At 39.6% G+C, this 26,498-nt stretch overlaps 1 protein-coding gene, 1 long non-coding RNA gene and 1 pseudogene across 4 annotated transcripts in view; all 3 read right to left on the bottom strand.

Moving 5' to 3' along the window:
• Nucleotides 1-26,498, bottom strand: part of LOC311067366 (cell adhesion molecule 2-like) — a 117,429-nt gene that overhangs the window by 49,526 nt on the left and 41,405 nt on the right. The window contains exon 7 of one of the 2 annotated variants that reach the window (XM_084089183.1): nt 1,904-1,998. The exons of the other annotated variant lie outside the window; for it this stretch is intronic. Coding sequence (XP_083945309.1) covers nt 1,955-1,998 — 44 coding nt within the window. The 3' untranslated portion in view covers nt 1,904-1,954. Of the gene's footprint in view, nt 1-1,903; nt 1,999-26,498 lie in introns of those variants that run through there. 2 annotated transcript variants of the gene reach the window in all.
• LOC311067842 (cingulin-like) lies at nt 8,321-25,509 on the bottom strand (annotated as a pseudogene). The gene is made up of 10 exons (XR_014609519.1): nt 24,937-25,509; nt 17,077-17,325; nt 16,789-16,943; nt 16,521-16,682; nt 16,328-16,417; nt 16,093-16,176; nt 15,795-15,913; nt 15,178-15,286; nt 14,901-15,064; nt 8,321-8,573 (listed from the first exon to the last, which is right to left on the bottom strand). The product of XR_014609519.1 is annotated as a cingulin-like (transcript).
• Nucleotides 11,318-12,542, bottom strand: LOC311067369. The gene is made up of 2 exons (XR_014603215.1): nt 12,223-12,542; nt 11,318-11,646 (listed from the first exon to the last, which is right to left on the bottom strand). It is a non-coding gene; the product is annotated as an uncharacterized lncRNA (long non-coding RNA).

Here is a 26,498-nt window from a genome sequence, read left to right as displayed (position 1 = left end):
CGTCCATGACGTGAAGAGGTTTGGGCTTGGCAGCCATGGCGTGACAAGTCTCAGGCTTGGTGCTCATTGGTATTAAAAAATGTTGGCTGAGCAGCCCTGACGGCCATGACGTGGCGAGGCTATGGCATGGCGGCCATGACATAAGAAGGCTCAGGCGTGATGGCCATGACGTGAACAGGATCTGGCTTGGCAGGCATGACGTGAAGAGTCTCTGGTGTGGCAGGCATGACGTAAAGAGGCTCTGGTGTGGCAGGTACTATGGGATTACAGGGCCCCTCATCCAAAATTCCCACAGTAAATGAAGAACCACTCAACTAGTGCAAAGTCAATATACTGGGCCAGAGTCCAGTGAGGGGTTTGAATGGGCATAAGATAAGCCAGGTGCTCCTCTGATCCGGCTCCTCATTAAAACCACATGACACAATCCACAAAACTCCTCCACATAGTTTTCCAGGGGACGATTCCCCTGGCGTAAACACAGGAGACAAACTGCTGGGTTCATAGTAGACTGTCTAGCTTTCTGTAAGTAGAGTCCACTGAAGGTCAGCTTGATGAACCCTAGTGCAATTTATTGATGTGAAAACAGATACAAATGTAGAAGTGGAAAACTAAACTTGCATGACTCGACTTGAAAAGTAACCATAAACGTAGACTTAAGCATAAACATGAGCATTAACATGAACTTGTCCTAGACATGGACTCACCAAACAGCAGTTTATGTGTGTGTGTGTGTGTGTGTGTGTGTGTGTGTGTGTGTGTGTGTGTGTGTTTATATGCATGTATGTATGCACATTTATATTCTGACATATTTATTGCACTTATTTGGAAACAACTGCTATTTCTTTTTGATTTTAGTTAGATATTAAATGTCTGGAAGAACTTTTTTTAACGAAGTTCCAGATCACGTTGATAAGACACTGTTTGTTTCTGTTCACTTAATTTTACTGAAGATTAATTTTTAAACAAGACACAGTTCAATGCACGCTTTTCAGAGATACTGAAGATAAAAGATGCTGTGCTGACTATATTGGATCCGACAGTAATAGTGTCACTATTGCCTTGTCTGTTACAGATAATTTAATATGTACTCACTTTACTTTCACTTTACTGAAAATTATTAAAGATGAATATAAGAATGATAGTACGACAAACAATGGTACATTCACTCATCAATTATTTTAATATGCAAAACCGTTACTCAATCATAGCAGTGGGTGTTTACCTCTCAAGTCTTGAAAGCGGCACCCCTATCAAAATGTGATCAAAAGAGTGTTTTAAAAGAGGGCCAAAAAACAGAATAGACAATAGCCTATTAGTTCTTAATTAGGATGTTTTTAATGAAAAATTCTTGCTAACATTATAAGTAGACCTCAAAGAACATCATAGAATAAAAAATTTTATAATTGATAAAGTATATTTAATTGATAAAGTATATTTAATATACTTTATCATTTATAATTGATAAAGTATATTTAAAAAATTCAGTTATATGAAATCATATTATAAAACATTACACTGAGAGTATTACCCAAAACATTTGTGTATAACTGACTCTCCCCCTGTAATATAATTTGTGACAGATGACTAAATGACTCAAAGACTTAACACCAGAAAAAAGCACATTGAAACACAGTAATTCATTTAAATCATCATACATCTCATCTGGTTTGGATGCAGAAACTTCTGTTTGTTTACACCAACTGTTGGAAGATAAAGTTCAAAAATTCATTTGGCCAAAAAAAAAAAAAAAGTAAATGTATTCTTTGAATCATGTGCATATTTGCAGATGTGTGCATACTGCATTTATATGTGTGGCCATGTTATGAAGTGAAATAATAAAAGTTTGAAAAATAAATACAAAAATATGCCAGTGCAAGGTACATAGCATATATTGTGAAGTGGTTTACAAAATGATGTCAGTCATCATGCGTTGCAGTAGTTGCAAGGTCATGATTCATGTGTTCAATTCAACTAAATAATTGAATGGGGCATCAAACCCTGCAAGAGAAAGACTTTTATTAAAACACTTGATCAAGTACATTTGTTGTATATATTTAAGGACTTACCATAAATATCACTTACCTACTGAAATTTCAGAATAAGATATGGAAGACCAGCAGTCCAACTCAACTACAAGATACAAAAGTAAGTACTTATGTGATCAACTTCTATCATCATGAATTGGCATAAAAGTTACAATAAAGTCTTTCTTTTCAACATGAGGGCTCTCATCACCATGATAGCATGATATGGGCTGTATTTCAAAATTAATTTCAACACACTAACATTAAGAACATTAAAATCCTAAATACATTTACATTGGTTGCTTTCCCTTTCTGACAGTAACGGCAAATCTTACAATTGCAATAAGAACACCAATTGAATTCACTCATTTGAAAGAAAACAATTGAATTCACTCATTTGAAAGAAGACAGCAGCACAATAAACAAATGTAGGTTCAGTGTAGCAGATCTAGGTTTCTGATTGGATTGGACCACAGTACTGTATGTTTAGGATCTCTTCTTTCCAATAAGCTAGTAACATTTCCAGCATCATTTCTCACAGACCATCTCTGATGCTCCAATGCTGAAGAATTGTCTGAATAGTTTAGGATGTTGAACCGGGTCGATTCTGCGTAGTTCCACTGTCAGAGACTCCAGCGGGTGGGTTGTGGTTAGGCAAGAAATAGACATATTGTCACCCTGAACATAGTTTATGTTCAACCGATGGACCTGCTTCACAGGGTCTCTGTGTCACCACTAAAAGGAAATAAAGAGCAAAACGAGACATACTGAGAGAGCTGAGACGTACTGAGAGCCGAGACATGGAAACCACAGCGTTTATAGAAATAAACAGCATTTTTCTTTCTACCAAGCGGTTCTACCTCTATACATTTTACGAAATGAGAAAGAAAATCCACAACCCGATGAACTACTGTCAGTATTTTCTGAAATGCTTCTTTTGAATGTCAGTGTATGTGGTCAGAATTATTGGCACCCCTGGTAAATATGATCAAATATGCCTGTAAAAATAAATCTGCATTGTTTATCCTTTTGATCTTGCAAAAAAAAAAAAAAAAAAAAACGCCTAAAATGGGGGTTAAATCACATTATTGATGCTTTTCTTCTTGCCTTCAAATAGTAAATGGTTACATATATTTATACAAATTTAAAGTAAAATCTTAACAGCAATTTCCAAATTATTACTAATACTGCAGTATTCTTCTATAAAGTTGTTTTTGAAACAATGTCCACTGTGAAAAGTGCTATAAAACACACTTGACTTGACACTGATCATACACTGTAAAAAAAAGTGTAATTTTACAGGTAATGGTCTGTATTTTTTTTTACAGAATTTTACTGTTTGGTCATTATACAGTGAAATGCTTGTTATTTTACAGAATTTGCTGTAATTTAAAGGTACACTATTCAATTTACAGGTAATTGCTTGTATTTTGGTTTTACATCAATTTTACGTTTTTTAAAAGGACATTGTCTGTATTTTTACAGAGTTATGTGTAATTTTACAAAAATTATTAAGTAATATTTTACAGATTATTTCTGTGAAATTAGAAAAGAAGGTACAACTGCAGAAATATTCATCTATTCATTATGTTGTCCTTGAAGATCATTAACCATGTGGGGGTTAAAGTGAGTTTTTTAAGGTTAAATAATAGCCTAGTATTTGTACATACAGTACCTTACATACATCAGTAGGCCTGTATTGAATTATTATTTATTGTTAGACTACTTAATCTTGTTAATCTTGTCTTGCAAATAGATGCTCATTTTGAACATTATTTCATTGTCTTATTCTCCCATAATTTCATGTATATTTTATGAATATTTTTCCAAATCTCCGTTGCTGCACATTCAGGGCTTTGTGTGTGTGTGTGTGTGCGCGCACCGCCAGATTCAATGAGATTCAAATTTGCCGCCATTACTTTTCCGCTGTTTAGTCCCGCCTACAACGGTTAGCTGACCTTGTCGAGTAAGTTTGGATCTGTATCAAGGGCAATCGGGAGATTTGAATTTAGTCTACGCTCGTGAAGTGGATTGTGAGATCAACAGTGGTTCAAAGCAGTCGTATTCGTCAAGAGCCGAGAGCTGGAGCTCTGTGAGCAGGAGCCCTGTTGTCAGTCAGTCCCTGTTGTCAGTTGGATTCTTCGGAAATAGCGCCCCCTTTTCAGTGAGCCTGGTTCGTCACAGCGGAGTGAGTGGACATCATGCCAACCGATCACCGGCTGAACCAGTGGGGATTTCTTTAAGACTGCAAGGGAAGCTCGGCTTCCCCTATAATGTCAAAAAATGAATGGTCAAATATGTACAATTGTGTTAACATTTTATTGGCTAAAGATGCGTTAGAACCAGTTCATCTCAAAGATGAGTTCGTTCAGAATCAGCTAGCAGCTACACATAGCAGGTCGACTGACTCGATTTCCTTCTCATACATTGCAGTAGTGTCACAGTGCATTTCCCTGTTGAAGCCTATAGTGTCCATTGACTTAAATGGGGCTGCTTTGAACAGTTTTTTTTAGTGCTTCGAAACTAGACGATCATCTATCTATAAATTACAGAAACGTCTGTCTGTCAGTCTGTGTGTCTGTCTGTTATTCGCATATCTCTCGAACCGTTAGTCTGATGGATTTCAAACTTGACAGGTGTCTCGCTACGGGCACGAGTAAGTGCAGTGCCAAGTTTGGATTGACATTGTTTGGATTAGAAATGCAAAAGATATCGTTAAATATATCGGTAAAAGAAGCACTTAGAAGGTTGTGGTTTAAAAATAAACATTCTGACATGGGTTGCAGTGGTGTAGTCTAGTTTTTTGTTGTGAGGCTGTGCCTCATACTCGCCTCATACTCACCCGTCCCAGAGCGTCACCCCATAAGCACCACCATACTCACTAATGCATGCAGTATGCATTGACGTAATTGAGAGCATTATGAAAGACTAAGTGTTATCAACATGTCAATTTATTATAAGCAATACAAGACTTTAACAGCCAATGGGAGACTGGACTGATTTTCTACTGTTTAGTGTTAATCACCATCTAACTCAGCCAGTTAAGAGCTACATTTAGCCTTAGATGTTATATGAATATGGTCCCTGAAGCACAGGTTTTATCAGCTGACAATTTTCCAAAAAAAAAAAAAAAAAAAAAAAAAATGAAAACATTATAGGCACAAATTTACTTTTAGAAATGGTGTTTTTGAAAAAAAATGGTGATATTGTTTTGGCAAGTTTACTGTTTAAATTAAAACATGTATGAAAACTTGTGTGATATTCCTTTAAAATAACGTTTAAATAGATGTCATTATTATTATTATTATTATTATTTTAAAGTACATTTTACTGTGCAATTTCTTTCATAATTTCTTTGAGTTAGACCAAACTTTTATTTTGGTCGGTTGCAGACATTTGAGTTTCTGTGTATTTTAATAAACTATTATTATTAGGCCTACTTATACTAAAGTATACTATACTCTACTGTGCAATAGTAATATATTTCTGTTATAATTTCTTCAAGTTATACCAAACTTTTATTTTGACAGGTTGTCGCAAAGACATTACAGTTTCTGTCTGTATATGATACGAATGAATGACGATAGCTTTATCAAATGAAATGGTGGAAATTCCAGGGGGCCAATGTTTCGTAAAAATTTGAAGCTTCCCCGGGCGCCGCCATTGATTAGCAGACCCCCACCTGCTGTTAGCATTCCATTGACTCCCATTCATTTTGGCGTCACTTTGACAGCGAATAACTTTACATCTGAGGCGTTTAAAGACTCCATTTGTCCATTATTTATTTCTAAAGAAACACGACAATGTATAAAAGGCTCCATTACCTTGTATCTTACGTTATGGCCCCGTAGAAGCCGTTTTTGTAAAAACAGGCTAACGATTGCGTCATAACCACGTGACTCTCTGTCGCACAGTAGAGAGATTACCGTATGGACAGGAGGAGAAGCTTGCGGGCAATCGGGGGGACGTGGAGGCAAAATGACAAAATAATTAATCAGAATACTTAGCAAAAGTTGCTCCTGCTCCTAGCTCATGGACACCTCCTACTCACACTCTCCGTCTCTGCAAGTTTCGGAAGGGAATGATTCAGATTTCTCTTGGCACAGCTACTAGAAGACAGACGGGTTGCTCACGTCACATCTACGTCGTCAAGCTCAGTTTGAGTCTCCGCAGTACGGTCAGCCGAAGTGAGAGCTTCTAATTTGCTTCACTTTTCTCCGTTGAAACTTATGGGGTCGCTGTGTCCAGTTTATATACTGTCTATGGGAAATTCTCGTGAAGTGACTCTCATAGCAGCTCACATGTGTAGCCTACATCATGTCTCAATACAGTGAAACGCTGAAAACACCGCGAGCGTCACACGTGCTTCAGTGTGTAGTGGAGCACACATTGAGTGCTCATTCCCAGAGACACGTAGAACAATTGCAGTCTCTTTTAACTTTAATATTCACAGACACTAGTCCATATCGAGATTTGATTCATTGTACAGCACTACTTTTGATTTATTCATTCAAAAATGGCCAAATTCCGTGACGTTCTGCTTTATACAGCAAGTTCCATTTGTGACTGGATTCCGCGATTCGATCCGTCGCTTTGCAAACACAGACGGGGTGAATTTATGAATGAAAGTGTGAAAGTTCTGACACAAAACAAAGTTGTTATGTATCCTCATGCTTTTTTTAAGTGGGTATACGGAAATCCTTGGCCTTTCCTAGTGGGTATACGGCGTATACCTGCGTATCACGTAGACTACACCACTGGAGGGTTGTATCGGTCAAAGAAGCCCCAAGAAGGTTGTGGTTTAAAAATAAACATTCTGATTTAAACACTCTGTCAGCTACACTGTTTACTTCTGAATATTATATTTTATTCACGGCCATCATTTGTAGTAACCTATTCACAAACTGTTTGCTCAAGCGTAGCATTTTTTCGGAGTTCACTGTGTAGCCTGCTCCCTGAATCGTCAAGTTCACTGTGTAGCCTGCTCCCTGAATCGTCGCGCTTATTCATTTGTGGATGTTAACTGAATCTGTAAGTCACCTATGATGTTTACTTCTGTATATTATATCTATCTATAAATTATGGGAACGTCTTTCTGTGTGTGTGTGTGTGTGTGTGTGTGTGTGTGTTATTCGCATATCTCTCGAACCGTTAGTCCGATGGATTTCAAACTTGACAGGTGTCTTGCTACGGGCACGAGTAAGTAAACACTGATCTTGTTTTTGTTTTTTTTAGCCTGTCAATTAAAATTAACAATTTTGGTGAAAATAATAAAAATGGCTGTGCTTTAGTGGTTGTATAAAATAAGTTTACAGTACAATTACTTTAGAAAGGCTCTGCTTATATATTGCTAAATGACATTTGCACTTGAAGCTCATTCAAGTTCATTGTTTATATAGAAATGTTTGTAAATGGAAGAGCTGAAATGTAAATATCTTTATTGATTTATATTGCTGTTATAAACTGTATTTTGGCATCAGTGATGCTTCTGTGTAGTGCTGATTCACTCGTACCTATAGAACTTATTTGCCTTTTTCATTCTGTAAACGAAGAAAGAATAAGTATATTATAAAGAGCTAGAGTCTAAGCAGAGAATAATATATTACACTTTTTTTTTTTTTTTTTTTGCTATACTACACTATTAATGACAAACATTTACTTTTTATGCATATTTCTTTCATTCACATGACTACCCTGTGCTAACTGCCATTTTTGGAAAAATGTTCACTGATGTGTTCCTTTCCCGTCTACTAATACCCTGATATCTCCCATCAGTCTCTCTTAACATACACCTAATGAAATCATCAGTTCTCATGATTGGTCTCTGGGCCCTTAAAACAAAATTCAATCATGTTTCCTTCCATCTATATGTATTCATTCACTTTATACAAAAGTAAGATTCTTGTTTCTTCTATTTATCCCTAATAATAATAAAACATATTGTCTTATATTCTTAATTCAGTTTCTAAATGGCTTAAACTCTGAACTGATCTCGTCTAAAATACCTTTTTTACACGAAACTTAAAGGGATCATTAAAGCTTTTCTTTCAAAACGGTCTCTAAGGTGGAACTGAGGTCTAGATGAATAAAGCCATGACTGAAATCTATTAGACTCACTGACAGGTGTCTCAAAATGTGTGAAAAGATGTTGTCCAGTTTTATGGACAGAAAAAAGTTTAACCCCAGATTGTACAAAATGATTTATAATTGGGGTTGATGTGGCGCAGCAGTGAATAAGGGTGGAAACCAGAAGACTGGAGTTTCAGTATCTATCATTTATTTTAGAGCAGGACTGAAGTTACTCTGTGTCCAGGAATGGAGCGCCAATCCTTTTTATTGCATGTACTGTATCAACAGGCAGCTCCCATTCACGCCCCATTCCACAGATTCCTCTCTCGGCTTCAGCAGGAACTGGTCTGTAAATTGCTCTCGGTGAGGATGGAGTTTATGCTGGAATGATCATACAATCCATCATCATCATCATCATCATCCTCAGAGCTGAGCACTGAAGACTCCAGAGCTGACTGCCGGGCCTGCTGGATCTTCCTCCTGAGGATGAAAAAAGGCAATTTTACAGTAGTGTCCTATGGTATAACATACTATAAACGTTTTGGTTACACTTTATTTTAAAGGTGTCATTGTTACAGTGTAATTATATATTTAAGTACTGAATAATATTAAGCAACTACATGTACTTACTATAGGGTTAGGGTAGGACTAGGGTTTGGTTGATGGTTAGTTACATGTAAATATGCATAATTTATTGTTATTACTATGGTAAGTACATGCAACAAATGTAACAAGGACACTAAAATAAAGTGTTACCAATTTTTTATTATACATACTTTTATTTTTAGGTTTAATTTTTATATTATTATTATTTACTATTATTTAGAACAGTGATTCTCATACAGAGGTCCAGGGCCCACTAGGCCTCAGCAAACTTCCAAGCAGGCCACAGAATGAAAAGTATTTAAATTTATATATTGATTATTAATTTAATTAATATGAATACTATTGTTAAAACAAATCTAACATAACTAACTTCCAATCAAGAAAACATACAATCAAGATGTAAACTAAATTTGTTTTTGTTTTTTACCCTCAATATTGTTTTTTTTTTGTTGTAAAATATATATATATATATATTTTTGTTAAAGAACATAAATTCTGCAATCACAAAATGAAATGCGGTTGATTAATTTACCTATATTGACAGTTTCTGTTAAAGTGCCCCATTGTGCTTTTTCAGATATTACTTTTTCATGCAGTGTGTACTATAGCTGTTTGTCAATGTAAAGGGTCTGCAAAGTTTTAAAGATCAAAGTGCACGATGAATGAAGTTATCTCTCTCTCTCTCTCAAAAAAAAAAAGAATCGATTCTGAATTGCAGAAACAAGTCATCAGTAATTCCAGTCTTACTTCCGCAACTTACATGCGTAACCAGTAGCGGTTTTTGGCACGGGCGAACCGGGCAATCGCCTGGGGCGGCATTTTTGGGGGGGCGGCGCCGCCGGCACGAGCAGAAAAAATAAAAAAATAAAAAATCTGCGCCACGAAGCGGTTTTCTATTATCTATCATTTTATTTCACTGTGTGGGGAATTGGCAAATTTGCGCCCCCTGCAGCTGCAGGCGCTGTTTGTTTGAGAAGGGGAAAGGGGAGGGGGCGCGGAGGCGTGGGCGCGGATGACAGTTCACCTCTGGGTCTCTCCCAAATGGAACGGACTGGGGGAAACGGGGGATCCATATAGTTATCTAAGTCAGTCACACCTCGACTTTCTTCCAAATAATGCAAATTTCATTCAGAATATTATAAATACAGGCCTCTATATTTCCTGCATATTTTAGTTTTTCTGAATTGTCTGAATGGCTAATAAAAATAGGTAATACAAAACGATTACTTGGTCACCACCACCAAGGTGAATTGGTTTAGTCTTGACTTCTGGTCGTGACTCGTCGTGAGTGACAGTTGGTATGGGTGGGATCAGGGGAAATCTGTTGATTGTCGATGTCGAGTGCCAAATAAGAGATGGACAAGAAAGGTCAAGCCATCAGGTGCCCAATTTAGAACCGAGCGAAAGATAAAGGTATGCAACTATGTTTTCTCTGTATGATTACGGTATCCATGTCATGAATGAAGGGGCAATATTAATTGGTGGTAGACATTCTCTGGTATTAACTCTTATTTGTTAGCCTCGAAGGGGGTCTCGCCCAGGGTGTAATTCAATGTAGAACCGCCACTGTGCGTAACAATGTAACAAATTTGCATAATGCCCACCAACGGTCTTTAGTGGCTGCCCGCGGCACTGTAGCTGGTTCGCATTGAGTACATGTCAAGAAAACACTGTTTTCTACTCTGCAAAAGCAAATTCTCTTTGTAAACACTTCCGAAGAGTCAGTGGTTAAAATTTCCACAGCAACGATCGCATTTAACCTTTTGACGATTGCTTCTCAAATCTCTGTGAAATCTAAGTGGGATTTACAAAACCGCTTAATCATTAAAGATGGGACAGTACACCTTTATTTAGACCAACTGCTCCTCAAAATCACAACCCAATTAATTATTGATGTATATATTTTCTACCGGGTGTTATGCAGTTTTGTGTTTTATATTGTGCAGGTCTCTGGCTAAGAGAATGCCTAGTGTTTGGCTCAATTAGGTCACCCACACACATATTTGATTGTTTAGGCCCTCTTGCCTCTAATGTACATGAACAAGCAAGGAATCTGGGAGTTATCTTTGATTCAGAGCTTAACCTCTTAACAAGCGCCCCTATTTTTGAGAATTTTCTGAAAACGACTTACCCAAATATAATTGTCTGTAGCTCTTGAACCCTATGGTCCATATTCATAACTCTGATATTTTTTTAAACCAGACACTTCAAACTTTGTTACCCAAGAGTCATTATAACTCAAAGTAGCATAGGAACAGAGTAAAACAAGGTAAAAAATACATGAAAGTGACTCGTGATTTCTTTGAATAATCTTAACTAAGGGGAAAATGTATCAGAATTTTGTGTTAAAGGCCTGAAAACACCATAAAGCTAAAACTGAATGTCTGACCATGTTTTGATTCAAATTTGAGGATGATACTCCCAAAAATGTAGTTCCTGTAAGCTTTTATTCAATAAAAGCCTAGGCGTTTTTTCCAAAAGGCCATTTGGAGACTCCAAATGGACACCTGGTTACCAAATGACATAAGGAGTAAATACTACATACTACATACATGTATATCAATTTAGAACTATTCTGCCCATCAAACTACATAAGAATAAATAATTTCAGCACAACATTTTAACATTTTAACAAAATACTCTTTATTTTGAACAATTATAATAGCAAAAACAGTGAAAAAAAGAAATAACTCACTTCATTCCTAAAGTGATTGTTTTACAACTGATGAATAAAATATATATAAAAAGAAAATTTTAAATTGAAACTATTTACTAATTACAATAAACTGATAATTATAATGAATGTCCAATTACTAAAAAAAAAAGCAACCGTTTACAGTATTTACAAAGTGTGGGAAGACATTTTGATCAATGTGTTTGATTCATACTCTTTCGCCGCTCAGGACTGGACTCCGGATTCCATTCCTCATCTGTTTCAGTTGAAGGCCTATTTTACAGCAGGAAAACACACACACAAAAGAGGATTTCAGTTTGAGTCAAATATTAGAGACATTCTACTATAGCAGCATCAATATTCCTTCATAATACAATAACAAATTTATGTCTGTTTGTCAAATACCTTATCCTTATAATGCTCAGCATAATAAATGCTTTGCAATAATTATATTTTTATATTTATATATATTTATTATATATATAATATCTTATATATTACACCTGACAACATGTATCCTTCCATTATTGTTATATTCAATGCACCATTCATTCATAAACATATAACTGTAGTTTCATTGCTAGTCATCTCCACTGTTATTTTATAATAATCATCTTCACCTGACTTCTTGTAATCCTTTCTTTCCATTATTGTTATATTCAATGCATCATAAATATAATGTGTGTGTGTGTGATATAAATATGTTGTCTTTATATACAGCCCTATCGCCTACTCGTGTAACGTTAGCCTACTGTCCGCTGTCATTTTATAATCAAAAACATGACATAAACAGAAAAACTGCCAATACTTGATAAACATAACAATTCAAGACAATGTGTTAAAACGTACCGATCTAAAAAGGGATCGAGTCCATCAACAAACATCTCCTCTTCTGCCGAATCGACACCCGACACCGCGCTCTAGCTGTCCGAGTAGCATATCAGCGTCTTTCTGCTGCTCTTCGTCACTGCTTCTCTCAACCCCGCATGCAAAAACACTCTCAACACCACAAAAACCCTTCTGTAGACGATGATCCATGATGGAGAATGTCAAATATAACTTTGGAGAAAGTCTATGAGTTGATACGAGCTCCATGTAGCTCAGCTACAACAGCTAGCCTCAATAGCCTCAGTAGCCTCTGCGCGCCGTGCGTAAAATGGAGAAAACACACGAGCGTTGCGCACTGGTTTTTGACAAATCTACTTGAGAACTGTCAATCACTGCAATCGTGTTTTAGTTGGCTAATACTCCCATCAATCAAAACTGTGCTGGCTAGGTAAAGTAAATAAATGGCTAGTGATAAGTAAATTCAGTGGTGAAGGCTGGGTTCTTTCATTTAAGGCGCATTGCAAAAAATAAACCCTTTTTGTCTTTTAATGATTTGAAGCAGGTTATACAGGTGTTCATATTTTCAAGGTTGGACTATTGTAATTCATTGTATCTGGGGTTTCCCTGTGTTCTGTTGAATCGCCTTCAACTCTTACAAAATGCAGCAACTAGGCTTTTGACTGGGACCAAGAAGCAAGTTAGTGTTTCCCCAGTTTCATTGCAGTGGCTCCCAGTTAATTTCAGGGCCCAGTTTAAGGTTTTACTGTTTGTTTTTAAGGCCTTGCATGGCCTTGCTCCTGAATATATTTCAGATCTTCTCCAGGTCTATCAGACGACAAGGCTATTGAGGTCATCTCAAACATCACTTTTAAAGATCCCTAAATGTCATCTAAAGTCCAAAGGGGATCGTGCCTTTTCAGTTGCTGCACCCGCCTCTGAATAACCTGCCTTCGGATATTAGATGTTGTACTAAATTGAGTGCTTTCAAATCTCGATTGAGGGCGCATTTACTTGCCCAGGCTTATGGTTGAGCTAGTAGTTGAGTGTATCTTGTTTTACTGTTGTCTTGCATTTTAATTGTATTTGGATTGGTGAGGTGTGTAATATTTTCTGTATTTGTGGCTAATTATGCTGTTGGAATATTGTTTTAATGGAAAGCACTTTCCATCAACTCACATTGTTTTTAAATGTGCTATACAACTAAACTAAACTAAACTACACTACACTACACTACACTACACTACACTAAACTAAACTAAACTAAATTAAACTAAACTAAACTAAACTAAACTAAACTAACCGGCATTAATGCCAATTAATTATTAGCATTGCTGAAATAGTTCTGCTAATCAGCTGTGGGCCACTATTTAATGCAGTTCATACTACTTTGAGTAATGATAAAGGATGGAGTAAGTTTTTTTTTTTTTTTTACAAACTTTAATGTTACATCAGCCATTCACGTTAGTGCCCGTCTAACGTATGCACTGTTATTGATACTGTTAATAATACATTTCCCGCATGTGCACCGCAATAAATTAGAAAAAAAGACATCTCAACATCTCACTGAGAAACGTCCTGCTCAAGTCGTCCTTGCGATAGAGGTTCGGGTTGAATAACTAGTTCTTCCAATGATTCATCATCGGACTCGAGCTCAGATTGATATGGTAAAATCAACGCAATCGTTACTGTCTTTACAGTGTGTACAATCGCTGAGCTTTAGGAAGCCTCCGGAGCTGAAGTTCAGTTATGGTAAAGAGCGTTTCATTTCCGACACGCGCTGTAAGGAGTAGACCAATCAGAGCAGCTTAGGCTCTCGGAAAGGAGGGGTTTAGAGACTGAATCTTTGGAGTTGTTTGAGAATCTTTGAAAAATGTGATGATGTGCAGTGTATATTATGAGAAAATGAAAGTGTTTTTTGACCTTTGATAAATGCAACATATAGGAAGTCTTTGAATTTTGTGTTGGACAGTGGGGGGCCTTCAAGTCAAAAAGGTTGAGAACCACTGATTTACTTTCACTTTTAAAAATTCATGGCAAACCACAAGACATGATGATTAAAATACTGACAACACTATAAAACAGACCAGATAGAGAACAGTTTATATATATATTTCCTTTAAAGATTTAAACCTAAAAAAAATCTAAAGTTAATGTACATTAATTTACATATCAGCATCATTATTAGCAGGTAGAACTATACAGATATTAAGAAGAAATTCTGACACTACTGTGGTACAGCAGATTTAATTTAATTGTTTTTGTGTGTAATACAGTCTGATCTATAAGCTTATAAAGAGGTTCTATGATTTCCAGAATCATAGAACCTGAAAAGCTAAAGGCCTTAAGAAAGCTAAAGGCCTTAAGAGTTTAGAGATGCAAGCAGTCTGGTCACTCTCGCATTTTAAGAGACACACACTGCCATCTGGAGGCCTCACTGAGTATTAATGTTTTAAGTAATAAAACTCCATATTACATCTGTGTGTGTAATATGAAGTTTATTACTTAGAACATTAATACTGTAGGTCTTATTCTGAATACTGCACCAAACACATTAAGGAAAAAGCACAAAGGAATCCAGCCATAATTGCTCTCTATTTAAAAACTAATAATTCAGTATTCCAAACATAAACTCTTATTTATAGGGAAAAAAAGAACTTTACATACTCAGTTGTATGTAAACTCAGTAGTTCTACACTTACTTGAGTTCATTCTCTAGCGCCGTGACTCTGGATTGCATCGCCTCCTTCTGTTCCTGCTGCTCCTCCATGTCTCTGATGGCCTTCCTCCTCAATCCCTCCAGTCGCTCTGCCTCGGCCTCTCCCTCATCCACCTGCCGCTTCAGAGCCTTCACACGCAGAGTCAGCTGCAGGACCACACATGCATTAAACACAGAAACACTCCACCAAATACACAGATCATTACATGGTGTAGAAGAAGATACACTCTATGTGTACATGTAACGTGTGCATGATTCACCTGGTCTCTCTGTTCCGTGTGCTGCTGTCTTTCCTCATCCAGGGTGATGTTCAGCTCCTTTAGTTTCCTCTCCAACCGTCGCTGAGAGGACACAACAGAATTCTTCTCTCTGAAAAAACACAACAATGTACTTGTACCTCAGGATGTGCTGAATCTGTAGTGTCTTGAGAGTTTTCTTACACTTAAGATTCTTCAGGTGGTTTGATGATGTTATTTTCTTTTAAAACTTTAAAACGTGACTTTTTGTTATTTGTTTTTTTTCCTGGTGCATATACAAAAACTTGTTTTTGTAAACAAATGCCAATAAAAATATTGGCAGGGCAAATTAAAATCTGACCAAGTAACAAATAAACCTCCTGACCATTCCCATAATGTAATTTACATAATGTAGTCAAATTTAATTTAATTAATTAACTTAAAGTAGAAGATTTCATGAACCACTTTACGAATTGCAATATCTGCGGTCTGTGAATTTTTCTGTGTATTCTAGCAGCATAGATTGATTAAAGAGGAGTGCTGTTCTCAAGCATTCTGTAGTGCTTTGTGGGTAATGTAATTGTTTCAGCCACTTCATGGTAGTGCTTTTAGAACTTCAGTTCATTAGGTCCTTTGTTTACCTCTCCTCTGTGCGCAGTCGCTCCTTGAGTTCCTGGATTTTGCTCTCCAGCTGAGACACGCCAGTGGTGGATCGTGACTGGCCCTCCATCTCAGTTACGCGAGACTTATACTCCTTTATCTGAAAGATATGCAGATTAGATGAAATCTTGTGGCCAATCTGAATGAATGCATTTTTTCTTCACTTGTTTAACTGTACACTCTTATCACACTTGTTACCACAAAAACTCAGTCAACGATAATGCAGTATACACTTCGACAGATAAATCTACCATAGTGTTGGATGGTCACGAGGCGTACCTGTCTCTCCAGAGCGTTTTTGTCCAGCTCCAGATCTTGTTTGGAGGACCGTTCTTGCATGAGCTCTGCACGCAGCTGTTCAATCTACACGCAGCACCACATTTAAATTAAAGCATTTAATTTCCTTTTTCTTAGTTAACACTTTATGAATAATTTACACTGGTACAGTAGTTCTGTTATAATATGGAACTTAATAAGTCCCTGATGTCCACTGATGATAACAGTGTATGTATACCTGATCTCTGCTCCTGGTGATTCTTTCTGTCAGCATCTCCGCACTGTTCTTCTCCTCATCTAACTCAAGCTCCAAATGTTTGATTTTGTCCTGCAGGTGGAGACAAACATAGCATACAGTGAAAAGAGAGGTACACCACCACATTATGATCTCTAAGACACCAAATGTGGAAATGTGAAGGTGAAACACACACCTCCAAGCTGCGTATATCTCGTGAACGGTCGTTTTGTGTGGTATGCTGAGTCTCCATCTCACTCTCCAGATGCTTGAGGCGGTTGCTGAGCAGCTCTTTATCTAATAAAGCATTGTCTCGATCCTCATAACTTGAGAACAGCTCCTTCTTTTGACGGGCCAACTAAAAACAAACAAAATTGAATAACTACAAATTGTTGACTGATTAATTTGCTTAGCCAAACTCAAAACAAAAGTAGGAATATTTGTAAGAGGCCAGAGTGTGGCACCTCCTCCTGTAGGGAATGAATGGTGCTCTGAGCTCTCTCCAGCTCACTGAGCTTCTCCTGTCCTGCTGCTCTTTCCTCCACTTCTCTCTTTGCTCATCCAGCTGAGCCTGCAGGAGCCGCACCTCCTCACGGGATGCAGCAGACAAGCGTTCCATCTGACAGAAAAAGCGAGAGAAAGGGGCAGGAGGAAGCAAAAGAGGGAGATTAAAAAAGACAAAAAGTAAAGGACAGACTAATAAAAATGTAAAATGACAAGACTGACTCAAATTCGTGTTGATGAGCACATACATCTTTATTGAGTTTGTCTAGTGCTCTATCCTGCTGCCTCCTCTGGTCATCGAGCAGTGTGTTCTCCTTGTGGACTGCGTCTCTGTCCTTCTCCTTCTCTTCCATATTACGAGCTAGCTCATCCCTCTCCAGGCCCAGCCTGGAGTTCTCGCGCCTGGACTCTTCCAGCTGCTGCCTCAGTTTCCTGGTCTCCTCCTGTTGCTCCTGCTCAGCTTCAATACTCTGAGACATGCGCTCCTGCAGCTGAGACTACAGACAAAGACAGTTAAACACATCAGAAAAAGAGGGCGAACAGATGAGCGGATGGAGTAATGTGTGTGTTTTAATGCATGACATCAACTCGGGATTTCAAAAGTGACAAATAGGATCATGAAAACACAATTAGTGTTTCAACCATTAACTGATGAAAACAGATTGTTATAGTCTGAGTGAGAGGGAAGGTGTACCATTATATAACTATGGCTGTCTACATTAATGCGGATTCATTTGAAAACTCTGTTATTATTTCAAAACTCTCTCAGTCCACATTAGCATTTTCCTCAAGTTTCTCACCCATACTGAAAGTTAAATGTGTAAAACATATTGACAGCTCACTGAGATGATACAGAGACCAGACATAATAAAGTTATTAGACTATTCTTCTGGCACAATTCATTTATTAGCTAAATATCTTAACATTAACTGGTGCATTGAGATTGCACTCAATCGCCATTCCATGTATGGCATAAAATGCAACTGCCCTTGTTTTTTGTTTGTTTTTTTATTTTTGACTAACCCAAAACCCAACTCACATCTAATAGCACAACTTAAAGTAAAATCTTTTAATTTAATCAATGTCTGTCAAAGAGTTAGAAATATTGCATTGAAAACACACCTTTCATCACCAGCTTCACCTCATAGCAGTTTTTTTCACTCACTCTGCACCGATACCATAATCCATCATTGTTTACTGCTTCCCTTATAAGCAGAGATCCATTCTCTAGTATTCTCGCTCTCTCATACAGAGGCCTCGGGTCTCTCTCTGTGCTGTTTGAGGGCTTGTGTGGAGGGCGATATCGGAATATTTCTGTTGATTGGTGACCATGAAAGATTTTCCAAGTTACTTGATCAGTTCTGTATTGTAGAGGATGTTCAGAGCATGACAGCAACACTGAAGAGTCTGGAGTCGTATGGACAGAATCCAAAGTTTTACACTCTGAAACCAGAGAAACATATTTATTCCAGGTTTCAAGAGGATTATTTGCATTCAGAAATTGGCATTCCCTTATGAAAATAAAATATATTTCCCCATATATGAATGATCAATATATTAAAAGATGATTTAACATATTTATAGTAGTATATTTTAAAATATACAGAATAATATATTGTGTTAAAATGTTACAATATATTGAATAATACATAAGGAATTGCTGCTTTTCATATATTCACTTACCTTTGCATTCTAATAAAGCTGCTATTAGAAGATAAAGTTGGAAATATGAAGTTTGAAAACTCCCCATCATGTACAGATGCTCACTGAAGGACAGCTGAACTCTATATGAGGAAAGGCCACATCATCTCACTTTAGCAGAGTTGTTTTCAGTTACCCTAAATTTAATGCGGAAGTAAATAAGTTAGATCTAATAATGTGCTTATTTAGAGGTCTTCCATGAGATTTTGTGTGTGATGGGGAGTTTTTAGCTGTCATGTATTAGAAAGCTGCAATAAGAAGATTTAAAATTTGGAAATATGAAGACTGAAAATAAAAATCCCATCGCATTGACAGCATAAAGCAGCATACTGCAAAATGACTGAATATGAGCACAAGCCACAATACCTTTTATACTTGTACGAAAGCCCAACAATGCCCCCTGGAGGTATCTTTATGTATGTGACTTTGTTGGTGCTTGCATGGGCATGGACAAGTCGGGGCATGTCTGAACTAATATCAGAGGGCAGTCCATATACATAGCCTAGGTGAAGAGGCTGACTTGCTTTCTTACACAAAGCGGACTGCTGCATGTTTGTTGTTCCTGTGAGTGATTGATTAAGAAGTAAGTTATTTGTTTTACATTCTATGCTGTTCGAACTTTAATATTCTGTGTATTCAGTTACTGTCATCTGTGCAATGAACTAGTTCAACTAGTAATTTGAATAATTATATTTCTCTGTGAATTGCATGCTATCTAAATTCATGTAAAGTCATATTGAAACTAGTTTGATACTGTTCAGTGGTTTGTGTTCTACAGCATAATTCAGTTATGTAAGCAAATCATTTATGCTATATATTTAGATTTTAAATAATTGAATACACTTTACCAAAGTAATGCTAACCTGATTTACTATTACTTCTGTTTTGTATAGTGACTATTCTTTCTATCGGTTATACTGTTTATACTAGCAGACTTGTATTGTATTTTGTTTTCTCTGTTCACTGTAGACCACACATACCTATGGGCAAATGCCTGTAATACTTCATACATGCTGAAATAATCCAAATAAAACCCTTCTGCTGGGACTCTCTCTCTCTTTCTCCAGTTTCTCTAATCGGAAACTCCCACCACCATTTCTACTAGTGCTTAAAGGGATACTTCACAGATTTTTCATATTAAACTATGTTATTCCCTTAAACGTACAGTATGGAATTTTTCACCGCTAGGGGTCACTAACCTCTTTACAAAAGGCCTATGTCCCGAAAAAATTGAAGACCGGAAGTACGTCTGTTAGTAGGGTTACGGCTCTTCTGGTTAGCTTTTTACAATGGCGGAGTCCGATAGATACCGCTGGACCAAATATCTCCGCAACCTGCCTGAAGTCACATATGACGATGTGGTTCGGATGGTAAATGAAAACTCTCAAGTGGAAAAGCGTGAAAGCTGAGGAATGGCTGTCTACGTCCTGACGCAGAGCAACCCGGTACACTACAACAACAGCGGCGGGCCGTTCGCCAGTAAGGTAAACGTTTCTATGGTAACAGCGAGTTGGACCAATCAGCAGACGTTGCTGCTACGCTTAGGATTGTGGGTAGTGTAGTTTTTTTTCATAAGATCGCGGATAAAACATGTTTTTCTTAAAACAAGGTTGATTTCATACGAACTCATAGCTTCTACAGGAGCAAAAACATTAGTTTCACAACCTCATAGCTTGTGGTCAGTCTACCTCGGATGGTTTAGACATTATGGCTGATAATCTAAATCCTTATGGAGAAATACTGTTGACCGGAAGTTCTGAATCCCTACTCCGCATTCCGGAAGCAGGAAGTGTGACATAGGCCTATAACAAAGGCGTAGTTTGATGACGCAACAATTGCTAAGAATTATGGATCTTGTCGTTAACGTCAAGCCGACTGATCTAATAATGTTTATGGATGACTGAATACATCGATGCTTTTATCATGACTGTGATATGAAGCAGTTCGGGATTGCTAAGAGACAGCTATCAGTTCCACACGCGACGCGAGTCCCGCGGATATAAAGGAATATGGACATTTCATTCTACCGAACTACACGCAAGTGCAGAATTACAACTCACAGGTCAGTTTATTAGACAAATTAAACTTGTGAGGTAACGCAGCGCTGTTTCACTTGGTCTAACATTACACTAGCACACTAAATGTAACGTTATGTGTTAGTTTGTCTGTATGAGACTAGCAGTAAGCTAGATCAATATTAGAATAACATACAGATCATATTCTAACATTTTATCATTGTTGAACTATATAACATTGATTCGTTTTATGTAAATGTGCTCACCTGTTTAATAAAGTACATGTAGAATTGGTCGAAGTCTCGGACGTGGAGCTCTCGTTTATATACTGTCTATGGGAGCTCTAGGCATCTCGAAAACACCGCGCTGATATTGATTCTCGTTTTAGTTCTCCTTTTTTTATCCAAAGTCTGCTTGCCATGGTCCATAATGTTTGAACGAAACTACAACAGCGTGCAAATAGACATTGCGAACTACAAAGTTGTCCGCATCAGTCGCTTTGGTTACTATCAGACGGCTCTGGTTCATAGCTCTGGTTGTATGCACGAGCGGAAACCAGGGACAACGCGGATATGACGCCATTGACGGCGACAAAACGGAAATAAAGAAACGGGACGTGTCTTCGGATTAAATTACAAATTTCTCCTGGTTTGAAAGTTGTTGGAAACAGTCAGGATAATGTAAGTACACAACTAAAAAAAATATAAAACATAGATATAGTGATTTTTGCTATTTTTAAAGCAAAAAAAGTTACATATTGTGCCTTTAACTAAGACGAGTTGATACATACCTCTCTCGTCTCAGTGCGTGCACTCAATCGCTCAGGCGCGCGGTAAAAAGGATAACTATAATGTATGGCGGAATAGCACTTGGGAGCACTTCGACTCGGCGCAGTAATATCATCACTCCTGAAAAATCCTCTCCCTCTCACTTCTGTCATTAGAACCAACGTGACTTTTTACTGCGCCGAGTCGAAGTGCTTCCAAGTGCTATTCCACCATACATTATAGTTATCCTTTTTACCCGCTTAGAAAAGCGCAACGTTTTATTTTGTGTCACCATACTTAGTCGTGTAACTACTCGTGTAACTGTATTTAAATAGTGAAAACGTGGAGGTGTTTGGTCACTTCTAGCTTCATCTCTGTCTGGATCCTAATGAATGAACTGGGCTAAGCTAAGTGCTATCAAAGTGTCGCCGCGCACCAGAGCGATTGAGTGCACGCACTGAGACGAGAGAGGTATGTATCAACTCGTCTTAGTTAAGGGAATAACATAATAAATCATATAATATAAAAAATCGGTGAAGTATCCCTTTAACGAACCCTTTGAGCGTCCCATACGCTCGTTGTCACATCCACCGTCTGTCTTCCTCATCTGTCTCGGCACTACACTCCCCAGAATCCTCCTTGGCGCACACCTGCACTCACTCTCCTCTTAGTAATCACTGTCACCTGGATCCCATCACCAGCTCACCTTTATATTCAGCACTCAGTCACTCACTCTTTGTCTGGTCTCGTCAATACACGTCTCTACATTGACACACAGACTCACCTCTCGTCATCCGGATACTTACCTGCTTTCCCGATCTTCTTCAGCCTGGTTCATCTGTCATCTGCCATCTGCCATCATCACCCGCAATAGAGACATTATTATCATTGAGTTAAGTTACCATTGTTTATCTGTTATCTGCATACTCACCATTCTCCACTGGATCCGTTCCGTTCTGCAAATAAAGCACTTAAAACTTACCTTCTTGTCTGCTTCCTGTACGAAACCTGACAGAAGACCAGACCATAATGCAGAGCCCCACGGAAACCCCTAACCTTTTCCAGAATGGTCGATCTCTTGAGGAATATGCAGAGTTTTATTTGGATCTCTACCAGGATGTGAGCTGGGAGGAGGAGGATCTTAAATTGCACTTTTGGAGTGGACTAGAGGATCCTCTCGCCCAGATACTACTGCTTGACGATACCCACCGGACATTCATGGAATTCGTTGATCGCACGCTATGGGTGTGCGGTTCCTCCCTCTCCGTGGGAATCGCCCAGCCAGATCTCCACATCCAAGCCGAACCAGAGTCAGCCTTCTGCCCAGCCAAGCCTATGTCCGAGGTTGATGACTTCAGCGATCTTCCTCCTCTCATCGGCCCTGACGATCCAGAGCCAGAGCCAGAGCCAGTCGCCTGCCCGCCAGAGCCAGAGCCAGAGCCAGTCGCCTGCCCGCCAGAGCCAGAGTCTGTGAGCGTCGTTCTCCCCGAGCCAGAGCCAGAGTTTTCAAAGCCCTCATCGCTGGTCCCGTCCAGCACAAAGCCCTCATCGCTGGTCCCGTCCAGCACAAAGTCTTCGTTGCTGGTCCCGCCCAGCTCAAAGCCCCCTTCGCCGCTGGTTCCGTCCAGCTCAAAGCCCTCTTCACAGCTGATCCTGCCCAGCTCAAAGCCCTCTTCACCGCTGGTTCCGTCCAGCTCAGAGCCCTCTTCACAGCTGGTCCTGCCCAGCTCAAAGCCCTCTTCGCCGCTGGTCCCGTCCAGCCCAGAGCCTTCACCGCTGGTCCCGTCCAGCCCAGAGCCTTCACCGCTGGTCCCGTCCAGCACAGAGCCTTCACCGCTGGTCCCGTCCAGCTCAGAGCCTTCTTCGCCGCTGGTCCCGCCCAGCTCAATGCCCTCTTCATCGCTGGTCCCGTCCAGCTCAAAGCCCTCTTCATCGCTGGTCCTGTCCAGCTCAACGCCCTCTTCATCGCTGGTCCTGTCCAGCTGAGAGCCCTCTTCGCCGCTGGTCCTGTCCAGCTCAGAGCCCTCTTCGTAGCTGGTCCTGTCCAGCTCAGAGCCCTCTTCGCCACTAGTCTTGTCCAGGGGGCATTTTTTGGGGGGCGGCGCCGCCGGCACGAGCAGAAAAAAAAAAAATAAAATAAATCTGCGCCGCGAAGCGGTTTTCTATTATCTATCATTTTATTTCACTGTGTGGGGAATTGGCAAATTTGCGCCCCCTGCAGCTGCAGGCGCTGTTTGTTTGAGAAGAGGAAAGGGGAGGGGGCGCGGAGGCGCGGGCGCGGATGACAGTTCACCTCTGGGTCTCTCCCAAATGGAACGGACTGGGGGAAACGGGGGATCCATATAGTTATCTAAGTCAGTCACACCTCGACTTTCTGCCAAATAATGCAAATTTCATTCAGAATATTTTAAATACAGGCCTCTATATTTCCTGCACATTTTTGTTTTTCTGAATTGTCTGAATGGCTAATAAAAATAGGTAATACAAAACGATTACTTGGTCACCACCACCAAGGTGAATTGGTTTAGTCTTGACTTCTGGTCGTGACTCGTCGTGAGTGACAGTTGGTATGGGTGGGATCAGGGGAAATCTGTTGATTGTCGATGCCGAGTGCCAAATAAGAGATGGACAAGAAAGGTCAAGCCATCAGGTGCCCAATTTAGAACCGAGCGAAAGATAAAGGTATGCAACTATGTTTTCTCTGTATGATTACGGTATCCATGTCATGAATGAAGGGGCAATATTAATTGGTGGTAGACATTCTCTGGTATTAACTCTTATTTGTTAGCCTCGAAGGGGGTCTCGCCCAGGGTGTAATTCAATGTAGAACCGCCACTGGTGTTGCAGACAGTAGCATCGTCATATCTTGCAATTATTACATATAGCCTAACATGCTCTCACGTTTATTTTCAGCATTTTTGAGAGAAGTCAAATTTACATATGCATTTACACCTGGTCTTTTCACGATCGGATTGCTATCCGATCACAGAAAACGCATGAAGTGGCCAGGTGTAAACAGCCCCTTAAACATCTGCACTTTTGCTTAAAAAAACACAAAAAAAAACAATAAATGCATAGATATATGTACCCTGTGTCATGTGTCGATGCTTTAAATGAAAGAGGAACCGAGTCGTCTTGCTGGGAATGAACTGTTTTATTAACTGACCTTTTATTGCTACAGCTAAGCTACTCGAGCATAACACAGTCACATGCATCCGAGCGCTCTCTAAGGCGACCCCCTGACGTCACAGCTGCGCGACTCCCACAACCTGTAGTTACATATCACAACATCTCCCCCTTTTCAAAGGTTAAAGCTCCAACAGTTAAACAAGATGTACTGCACATCAAATAAAGATAAACATGAACATAACAGTCTCTGGGTGGTTGATGTGTTACATCAGCATTACTTATTGTGATCTCAGGCACTTAATTACTATTTATCCTGTCAATTATTGGATCTTTCCCAAACATAACAATCTATTCCTATGGAACATTACTTAACTTGGGAACATAATGTAGCTTTATTAACTGTACTTATCACTCAAAACAGAATTACTGAGGAGACAGTGTGAAGATAAGTATCAATAAGTGTTCAAGTGTCTCTATATCTGAGAGGTACTCTGACCTCACGACCTCTGGATGTCACTTGAACAGTCCTCTGAGGGGACGGCTGGTGTGGTGAACACACCACAGGTGAATCCTTCAGTCTCTGGACAGAAGCAGGGTCACCATGACTGGGTCTAGCCACAGAAGGAGGGCTCCTGGGCAACTGCAGCGGAGATCCCTCAGACTGCTGCTGCTGGTCTGGAGGGTCAGCAAGCTCCGGGACTGCCTGCAGATGTCTTCTATTGCGTCGCAGCACTGCACCGTTGTCTGTCTTCATGATGTAAGACCGGGGCTCACTGCACTTGCCAATGACTTTAGCAGACATTTTCCACCCCTTTTCTCCATCCAATTTCACTCTAACGGCCTGCCCAGATTGGAGTTCAGGAAGTGGCAGAGCAGAGTGACGGCGGTCATGGAAGAACCGGTAGGCTGATTTAGCCTGAGCATCCTTCTGCTGGATTTGATGTCTGTCCACAGGAGAAGCTTGTAGTTTTCCTTCCAACATAGGAAGTGTGGTCCTAATGTCTCTTCCAGCCATAAGTAAAGCTGGGCTCACCCCTGTAACAGCACTAGGGGTGGCTCTGTAGCACATTAGAGCAAGATATGGATCAGGCTGCTTTAGGATGCGCTTAGCAGTCTGCACAGCTCTCTCGACGGTAATGAGGGCTGGTAGTCGTATGCGCAAACCCATAGCTTTGGCAGAAGTCTTGAAACTCACCCGAGGTGAATTGTGTGGCATTGTTGCTCACCAGCTCCAGCGGTATCCCCCATCTTGCAAACATGCCTTTGAGCCTGGTAATGACCTGGTGGCTGGATGTTGAAGACAGGTGGGCAATTTCAATGTCCCTGGAATAATAATCAGTCACAATGAGATAATTCTGTCTTTCTAGCTCGCACAAATCAGCAGCAATGCGCTGCCAGGGTCCCCCAGGTAAAGGTGTGGTGAGGAGCGGTTCACGTCTTTGAGTGCGTCTATTTTCAATGCAGAACTTACATGTTGACACTGCCGTTGTGATCTCTGCACTGATACGAGGCCACCATACTGACATCCTAGCTCGAACACGACACCTTGTTAGACCTTGGTGTCCCTCGTGTAGCTGTTTAAGCACTTCTGATCTAACTGCAGTTGGGATAACCAGTCTATCTTGATACAACACTAGTCCATCAGTCTCAGAGAGGTGAGCTCTGGCAGAATAATATCCATGCAGGGATGGAAACAGCGATGTCTTTGGTGGCCATCCGTTCCTAATGAACTGCACAATCTTTTGCAGCTCCTCATCCTCTAGTGTAGCGGAGCAGATTTTGCCAAGTTTTTGCGATGAAACAGGCACATTTGCTACCACTAACTCCACATATGCTTGTACGTCCTGGTCAGTGTGTTCATCACCACTGTCAGTCAGTGGGCTCCTAGAGAGAGCATCGGCTATGATAAGCTGCTTCCCCGGGACGTGCTCAGCCACAACACTGAATCTCAGTAGGCGCATTAGGAGTCTTTGGCACCTTGGAGGGACTTTGTCCAGGTCGTATGTATTTATGAGGGGTACCAGTGGTTTGTGGTCTGTTTGTAGAAGGAAGCTTTCC

The sequence above is a fragment of the Abramis brama genome, assembly GCF_963993115.1.
Source record: "Abramis brama genome assembly, chromosome: 17".
Lineage (NCBI taxonomy): Eukaryota > Metazoa > Chordata > Actinopteri > Cypriniformes > Leuciscidae > Abramis > Abramis brama.
This window is presented reverse-complemented; position numbering and strand designations above follow the sequence as displayed.